This window comes from Nicotiana attenuata, chromosome 11 (assembly GCF_001879085.1).
Source record: "Nicotiana attenuata strain UT chromosome 11, NIATTr2, whole genome shotgun sequence".
Lineage (NCBI taxonomy): Eukaryota > Viridiplantae > Streptophyta > Magnoliopsida > Solanales > Solanaceae > Nicotiana > Nicotiana attenuata.
Window position 1 is genome coordinate 41,093,663 of NC_031999.1, and position 9,646 is coordinate 41,103,308.

The 9,646-nt window shown below is 36.4% G+C and overlaps 1 protein-coding gene across 1 annotated transcript; it reads right to left on the reverse strand.

Moving 5' to 3' along the window:
- LOC109235036 lies at nt 333–7,826 on the reverse strand. The gene is made up of 2 exons (XM_019401045.1): nt 7,108–7,826; nt 333–686 (listed from the first exon to the last, which is right to left on the reverse strand). Exons 1-2 carry the CDS (start codon nt 7,661–7,663, stop codon nt 679–681), a joined length of 564 nt encoding a protein of 187 aa, XP_019256590.1. The 5' UTR covers nt 7,664–7,826; the 3' UTR covers nt 333–678.

Below are 9,646 nucleotides of genomic sequence, written 5' to 3' on the forward strand. Positions count from 1 at the left end.
ACCAAATCGTGCCGGCAGTCCGGGTGTTGACGAATTTAACATGGCATGCCAAACCACTAAAGGGGAGATAACCTTGCCGGTAAACACCGCCGGGATGATCCAAGATACAAAGTTCTACGTGATCGAAGGAGACATGAGGTACAACTCTCTATTCCGAAGGCTGTGGGTTCACAACATGAGGGCGGTACCCTCGACCTTGCACCAGGCGCTAAAATTCCCTATGTTGGGATGAGTCAAGAGTAAAACTTCGTATTAAAAAACATAGTATACATTGACTAGAGTTAAACTTCTTGATGTGGACTCATCACTATGCCATATCTTATATTCACGGATATGGTGAACGGTATATATTATATATAAAAACTAGAAATTGTTTGGGTTAATACAAGTACTTGAAAATTTGCCACACATTTGTGGTCCATCACCAGTTATGTTCTGGTTTCCTAACGACCTGAGTCTATTACATGCCGTAGTGTCTAATGACTTATTGGAATGATAGACTCCATTTACATCCTTTGACATTTTTGGCATCACAAAAAAGGTGGACTTGCATGGAGCTTGCGATTATCACTGTTGTACTACTTGTATTGCTTCTTGATTGCATCTTTTGCTAGTAGATGTGCCACTTGATTCCCTTCACGAAAATTATGCCGAAGGAGTAGGTCTTCTATTGGAGCATCAATAATCTGCATGCATGAACAGTGTTAGATAAAACAATGTAGACGTGTTAAATTGCTTTGATTGCTTCTAAAGAGTCTGTTTCCACTTCTAGTGGGAACAATTTAAATTTTGTTGCTATTTGAAGGCCTTCATGGATTGCCTGTAGTTCAGCATGAAGTGGTGAAATTGCACAATCCGCCTTTTGGTATCCCATTACCCAGTTACCCAAGTGGTTTCTGAACACACCCTCTAGGCCAGATTTATTACCACTTATTTGGAAGGCTCCATCTGTATTGAGTTTGTACTAGTGTTGTTGTGGAGGGTGCCACTTTATGTTGATATGGAATTTGTTTTGGGTTGTAACTCCTGTGGAATTAAGGAAGTGATATTCTATAGCATGGTTCTTAATATCATTAAGGCGGGGTTGGTAATGAGTGTTATTAATGTTATTGTTATTTCTAGTAATCCAAATTCCCCATGGTAAAAAAAGGAAGTAGGTCAGTCCAAGTGATACTGAAAAACTGATGGTTGTTATTGAGATCTTTTAAATTAAGAAACCAATGGCTGTTTGTATTGACTGTAAAATTATTGATGTCCGGGGATCTCCATATGTTTGAAATAATTGGGCATTCGAGGAAGATATGATTGATTGTTTCTCCCTATTTTTGGCATATGGGGCATTGAGGATCGATATTTATCCCTATGTGATGGAGATAGGATCGAAAGGGAAGCCAATTATGGAGGCATTGCCAAAGAAAATATTTGATCTTATTAGGGAAATATAATTTCCATATCCAGTTGAAGTTGTGACCTCTTTTACTTTGCCAATTGTTTATTAGGTCATAGTAAGATTTAGTGTTAAATATACCATTATTGTTCATACTCCACAATGGTTTATCATAGATATTTAGAGGTCGTGGGATTGACTTTATGTTGTCCATAATAGAGGTTGGAAGGTTGAATGATAATTTTGTGAAGTTCCATTTTCCATTATCACCGAGGTCTTTTATTGCTAGATTTTGTTCACTTTTTTTTGAAGAGGACCTTCTATACAGTTCCTTAATGATGGTAAAAGAGGGATCCAACGAGTGTCCCAAATGTTTAATTTAGAGTTTTGGCATGGAAGCCAAAGGATCCCTTTGTTACAAGAAAACCATCCTTTGAGGATGCTTTTCCAAATGAAGGATGTGTTGTTGGATTTGTTACTGCCATATTTTTGAATGAGCATGTTTGCCTAGGGTGAGGAAGGATTTGCTAGAAGTCTCCATGTTAAACCACATAGTAAAGCCCTATTTTTTGAATTTGCAGTCTTTAGGCCATGGCCTCCCAGGTCTTTGGTCTTAGTAATGGTTTTCCAACTGATTAAATGATGTTTTCCGCGTTCATTAGTAGGGGTGTGCATTCGAACCGGTTTATCGATAAATAAAATCGATTATTTGTTATCGGTTTATCGATATCGGTTTATCGATTTATCGATTTTGATTTCGATTTTGAAATTTTCCTTATCGAGTTATCGATTTCGATTTCGATTTTGTCCTCTTCAGTTATCGGTTTATCGATAAACCGATAAGACTGATTCTGACCACTACACTTCGCCTTCCAAGTTTTTTCCTTTTTTTCTTCTTCTGATATTTCAGTTGGCATTATTGTTTTTGCTACTATATTTTCATGCACAACATTGCTCTTATTTCCAGCTTGACATTCAATTTATTACACTAATGGTGGAGACTCTAACACTGTCGTCTACATGGCGGTGAGCTCAATTCCACCACCCACATCGATGGATCCCTCCACTATTCTCCAACCAAAAAACCGTTTTCACTGCTCTTTGGATCGTCTTTATATTTTCTGTTTTATATTGGCAAAGGGATGTTACTACCAGACTCTTGTTTTTCCGGCGGAATTTTCCAGTAAGGCAGATGCCTAAGCTCCGTCCAATGGCGTTAAACTTAACGGACTTTGGTGGGGTTGGTGATGGCGTTACATTAAATACGGCAGTGTTAGCTATTTCTAAACTTGGTAAGAAAGGTGGTGGGCAGCTCAATGTGCCGGTTATACTAAAAAGACAAATATACCCTTATTCTATAATACCCTTTCCTTTACCCTAAGTCCCTAACCCTTTTATTTCCTCTACCCATGTTTGTTGACACAATTTTTATGTTATAAACGGTGTTCGTCTTATTTTAGCTTCTTTTTGTCCATATTAGTTAGGCGTGTTTATAGCGATATACTGTCCGTAGAAGTCGGCAAATTTTTTTATTGGTGTAATCGATAACCAATCGATAAGCCCCAAAAATCGATAAATCGAAATCGAAAAAATCGAAACCTTATTGAAACGATAACGATAAGCATATGTACAAATCGATAATCGACAAGTAATTATCGATAAGGGTCAAAAAAGAATCGGTAAATCGAATGCACACCCATATTCATTAGTGGGTCCCCAAATAAAGTTTCTTTGTATTTGATCAATTTGCTTGTGAATTTTAGTAGGAAGAAAGGTGTATTGCATAGCATGATTAGGAATGGAATTCAAAGTTTCTATGGCTAGGGTGGTTCTTCCCGCCATATTAAGAAATTTTCTTTTCCATGTGGAGAGCCTTTCCCGCATCTTGTCGATGATGAATTGGTAATCAGGCACTTTGGGATATTTATTTAGGATGAGAAAGCATAGGTATTTTCCAAAAGATTGGCTTATTTTGATATTGAAGTCATAAGCTATTTCCTTGGCAGATACCAATGGGCAATTTTTGGAGAAGAGAATTTTGGATTTGTCTTGATTGATTTTTTGGCCGGATAGGTTACAAAACATATTAAGGCAGTGTTTAATGGTGTTGTAGTTTTTTTTATCAGCCTTGGCCATTAGAGTAAGGTCATCTGCAAAGAATAAATTGGATATGCCTATGACTCGATTGTTTAAGCGGATGAGATCCCATAAGCAGGTATCTACTTGATGAAGGATTATACGTGAGAGCATTTCCATGCTCAGGATAAAGATATATGGTGAGAGTGGGCATCCTTGTCTAATACCTCTACTTGGGGTGAAGAATGTGGTTGTTGCCCCATTGACCAAAATAGCAAGTTTGCTTGTACAAATGCAATTCATGATGAGTCGTATTATCTGAATTTAAAGTATGATAGGGTTTGGTAGAAAAATGACCATTCCTGTCTATCGAATGCTTTTTCTAGGTCAAGTTTCAAAACCATGTGAGCCTTCTTTCCTTTCATTTTCTTGAATTGGGAGATTATTTCTTGGATTATAATAGCATTATCACATGCTCGTCTCCCTTTAATAAAACTGGATTGGAAGGGGCTAATAATATGGTGTAAAAGAGGTTGAACCCTATTTGCTAGGATTTTTGTAATTGTTTTGTAAATAGTATTACACATGCCTATGGGTCTAAAGTTTTTAAAATTATTAGCATTAGGCACCTTAGGAATTACACAAATGTAAGTGTTGTTAATTTCAGGAGGAAAAGTTTGAGATTGGAAGGCTTGTGTGCAAAGGTCAATAGCGGATTGACCTACTATGACCCAATATTTTTGATAAAAAAAGGGTGTATACCATCTGGGCCTGGTGATTTAAAGGGTTTAAAGGAAAAGATTGTTTTCACTACTTCATTATGAGACAATTGTTTATCAAGGATTGTGAGACCAATATTAGTGAAAGATTGTGGGTGGTTCCTAATTTCTGACCAATTAGTTAAAGAATGGTCGATTTTGAACATGTCTTGGAAGAAATCTAATGTGTGTTGAAAAATTTGGGCCGGTTCATTAGTTCAATTTCCTAAATTATCTTTGAAATAAGTAATTCTATTTTTCCTGGATTTGTTAGTGGCTGCTATGTGGAAAAACTTGGTATTTTCATCTCCTTCCTGAATCCAAGAAATTCTGGCCCTAAGTTTCCAATAGTCGTCCTCTATTCTAAGGATGTCATTACAATCTTTTTGAAGCCTAGTTTTTAGGTTTTGGAGGAAGGTACTAGTGGAGTAATTTCTAGAAAACTGGATACCCTTGAGCCTAGTCATTATCCTTTTTTTTCCTATAAGTGTCTCCATAGTGCTTATTACTTCAATTTTTGACTCTGTCTAGGAAGGTATTAGAGCCTTGAGCATAGTTGGAATTATGCCAGCAATCCTTTACTAAGTTAACAAAATCCGGATGACGACACCAAAAAGTTTCTAGTCTAAATGGTTTTTTTAACAAGGCATTTTTCTTAGGGGTAATTTCTATCAATAGGGGATTGTGATCCGAATGTGTTTTAGGAAGATGAGTTACTATAGCTTCTGGGAAGAGATTAATCCACTCTTCGTTTGCAAACACTCTATCTAGCCTTTCCATGATAAGACCTTTATTTTTTTTCCTATTGTTAGACCAAGTAAATTTACACCCTTTAAAACCTAGGTCAATTAGGTTGCATGTGTTAATACAGTCCCAGAGAAGATTAGATCTTCTATTATTGATACATCTCCCTCTGATTTTTTTCATTAGAGGCTAGAACATCATTAAAATCACCACCCATTAACCAAGGCCCCTTGATGGCAGTGTGCATATCTAAGATGTTATTCCATATTTTATTCCTAAGCTTCCTATCAGTACTAGCATAGATAGAAGTAAATACCCAAGTTTTATGGAGAGAAATTACCTCTATAGTTGCACTTATCTCCTAGCTTCTACGAACGAAGCTATGAACATTGACTTTGGTATGATCCCAAAGAATCACCATTCCTCCTGCTTGACCTTCCGCAGGGATTTCTATCATGTCAGAGAAGCCAAAGGGTTGAGAAGAGGAAGATGGTTATCCATCTTGGTCTCTCGGAGAGTGACCATGCTGGGGTGGTGTGTTTCAACCAAATCTCTGAAACTTAACCTAAAATCCTCCCCTTATTCCAAATTATGAAGGTAGTTGATCTATTCATGTTGAAGGTTGGATTGTGAAGATCCACATTCTCCCTCACCCTGCGTGCATGGACTGGATTCCTCCTCTAAAAAGGAACCAGTATCATTGCATGGTTCCCCACCGATGGGTCCCCTGGGGGCCATATGTCCATTGTGCACTTTTAAAGTGCCATTGGACACTAGAGAATCTGCTTCTGCTCTTGCATCTCCGTGAATAGAATTTTTTTTATTTCGTTGAGGTTTGAATCCTCGACTAGGTTTTGGGGAATTAAGTTAACGGGGTCTACCTCTTCCTCCATAGCGTGTTCCATTTGATTTAGATTTTGGTTCCGTGGAGGTTGTGGGATTTGCATGTTCTGTGCAGCGTGTGCATTTGAGGTTTGAGGATGGTCTCCATGTGCATTCTAAGGAGTGAAGATTGGATTGATGTTTGTTACAATATCTTGAGTGAAAAATGGAAGATCCATTATTGGAGCTGAACTCTGGATTGGAACAAAGTGTGGTGGAAGATTCCATTCCCCCCTCATGGTATGAGTAAGATTGGTAGTTAGGTTTGGAGCAATTGGAGTTAGGACATTGTTTATCCACGCTTGATTGATATAGTTGTTCATTGCTAAACGAACACCCTCGGAGATGTGTTGTGCAAGGTAGTGTGTGTTTTGTAGGACTATTATGGTTTCCCTCCCCTCCAGCATGATATTGAATGAGATTGCATGTCCCATTTACCCCATCTCCACCCACGACATTGGTTGATGGTTCTGTGGAAGTGGAGGTTGAACGAAAATCCTTCTTGGTTGTTGGTTCGGATTCTGTGGTGGTGGGAATACATTGTTTGCCATGTTTGGAGGTGGGTTGATTCTTTGTAATTGTAGTAGACGATAACGTCTCCTCACATAAATGGGGATTCTTGGCATTCTTTCCTACTGAAGGTGAATTTATGTGTAATAGAGGATCAGTTGTTGGGGAAAGGGAATAGCTTTCTAGGTTTTCAATGATTGGATTTTTGTTTTACATGTAATTCGACTGGGATAGCGTATATTTATTGGAGATTTGCAGTGGAGGGGATTGGGTTATTGCTACGTGGGAAATTGTATTGGACATTTGTTCATTGGTTGTGTTGGAACATGCCAACTGTTCCATGTCAGTTGGCGCATGCAAGTTTGGTTTAATGGAAATATATTATTTTGCCGTGTTTTGGTCGAAATGGGCTGGATTAGTAGAGTCCTTGATGGGGGGGGGGGGATCCTGTTAATTAGGGGAATATTATTATTTAGTTTGTGAGGGAATAGGTGGTTAAGGGTGGTGGGGTCGTCTACTGGGGAGATGGGGTTTGTATTATGGGTAGGTAGTGAGTCCCTCAAGATTTCTTTTGTAGATTTTATATTATTAGTAATTAACAAAAGTGGTTTTTGGTTTTAATGTTAAGGTCAGTATGCTCTAAATTATTGAGAGGTACTGGGGGATTGGAAGCATGCTTGTTTTTATACATAAATTTTTGAGTAGTTAGAAACTTACCCGATTTTGCCTAAAAAATATTGGCGTTAATACCTGATTCTTGCGAATTTTCCAAAGAGTTTGAAGGTGATTTTGTGGAATTCTTCTTTCTCCCTTTGTTGAATGAGACAGTCTTCCAAACTTCTTCTTGTTTTTCTTGCAAAAGATTTATTTTTGGTATCCCAGATTTGGACTCTTCTGGCGTCTGACTAGTTTTGGCATAGGAACATTGTTTCATGGAGTGTCCTAGGTGGTCACAATTCTTGCACAGCAAGTTCTCACCCTCATAGTGTATATACTGCTTGTGAGATCCAGTGAAGATGAAAGGAATCACCGGATTGTCCAATGGAAGTTCTACACATAGACGCGCATATCGTCCACGGAGTGCTGCTGATGTGCAAGCATCTATTTTCAATAGTCTATCTATTGTACTGCCCACTTTTTGAAGGATTTTTCCATCGTAGAATTCTGTGGGAGGTTGAGGTAGCTGGATCCAGATTGCTGTGAACGATTGTGTAGCTTGAGATGCTACAAAGTTAGGAACCCATCGTTGAACGGATAGAAAGTGTCCGTAGATAAACCATGGTCCTTTTTGAATGGAGTTTATCATATTTTCCTCCTTGTTAAAACGTACAATCTAATAATCTTCACCTAGATCAATTAATGGAAAGGATTCAGTTGGTTTCCATAGGTCCATTAATTTTTTTAAAACGTCGCATGAGATTCTTTTCCCTTGCAATTTAATTATGACAGAGTGTCTCCAAGGGTAGTAAATCCTTTGTTTGTCTGGTAATAGGTACAAAATAATTATGATCATGTTGAGGTAGTTGTGGGGAAGCGTCATTGTCAGAAGTAGAATTAATGTCCATAGAAGTTTGATGGGATGGTGATGAAACTATGGAAATATTTTTTTCCATTTCGTTGGTCACTAGTTTCTCCTTAAAGGAGGGCGATTTAGTACCCATAAGCATTAATTGAGGATTTATGTCCGGTGGTTTAGGAGGGGTGGCAATTTGGTTGGTCTGTTGGGACATGTAGGAACTCAGTGAAGATTTCTTGATGTGGGATATGGATTTTTAGAGAGAAGGCAGAGTTTCTCACTCTAAATTTTTTTTTTATCCAAGTTTGTCTTCGGTACAGATATTTGATGATTCGTAAGACTCGATATTTTTGTTGGTAATTAAGTTTTTTTTTTTTTTAGCGTTCGGAGTCACTTCATGTCATTTCATTTGCGCTTTCTTTCTATTCCATTTTGCTCTTACCTCTCTTAATTTTTCTCTTCCTAATCTTCTTTTTCTTTGTGAAAGAGCAAAAAAAAATTACTAATCACCACGAACATAATACAGTATAGGACTCTAACAAGACTCGCTAGATTAGGAATGCCTACAGGTAGGCCCCCATCTCTAGTCCAGTCCCAAAACGGCAAAAATATAATCTATTCTTTTTATATAGTTAGGGAAAATATTCGCGCTTCGCGCGATTATAAAAAATCCTCATAGTAATAATAAAATCAATATCTTAATATATGAACACTATAAATAGCCGAAAGTTCAATTGTATATTTTTAATCTACTTAAATATTTATAAAGAAAATTTCTTTTGAGACGTTGATCTGTCTATTTAGCGTACATTTGTTTTTTTTTATTGAAAAGGAAAAAGTGTTCCTTTATTTCCAAACTTTGACATAATTTTTGGAACTCCATCTTTATTTATAAATATGTGACTATATTCTTACTACTTATATAAGTGTAATTGTGGACATATATTTTTATACATAATATTTTTTTATATAAATGTGCATATATCTTATTAATTTTTTCTTGAAAGTTTTTAAAAATAATTAATTTAATTAAGTGTGTCTTATCTAACCAATTCGATATGTTAGAAATTCCAATTTTATTCATATAATATCATTGAACACAAGAAAATAAGCAATCTATATAAAACATAAGAAAGTTCCAAACCCCATTTACTTCTTTTTTCCTTTTTCATGAATAAACAATCTAGAAATTGTAATAATATGAACTACTCTATTTGGTATTTGCAATTGAATTCTAATCATAACCACTAAAGAATAATTCATCTCGAAATTTCTATAAACTTTTGGAATAATCATAAAAAAAAAACCTTTTCAAAAATTTCATAAATTCGAAATATTCACAAAATGATCAAGCATAAAACAATGCCTTTCTCGATGTCGAATTGATCAAGATACGTCTTCCTCGGGATCAAGCGAAATGCAGCCGGTCACTTCTTATGGAGCATAATCCGGAGACGATGGGAACACACAAAATTATACTTATGATTGATTAATAAGATTACTCTTTTTTTATTATAAAAAAAAAAAACAACTAACGAATAATTACATAGGCTAAAATCGGAAGAAACTAAAATGAAACATGGGAAGCCTATTTCATACACTTTCATAGATTTTTCTTTCAAATTTCAATGCATAGACAACGTGTATAGAATAAGATTTTTTGGTAATTCTGGATTGTAGGTCTTACACTTGTTTAAGTATTCATTCACAAGTAAAACACATATTAAAAAAAAGCCGTAAAATACAATAAATGCATGATAAGATTTACTCTAC

What these genes read in the sequence shown, in the direction of transcription:
- LOC109235036 (XM_019401045.1), bottom strand. Translation starts at nt 7,663, where the DNA reads ATGATAAACTCCATTCAAAAAGGACCATGGTTTATCTACGGACACTTT.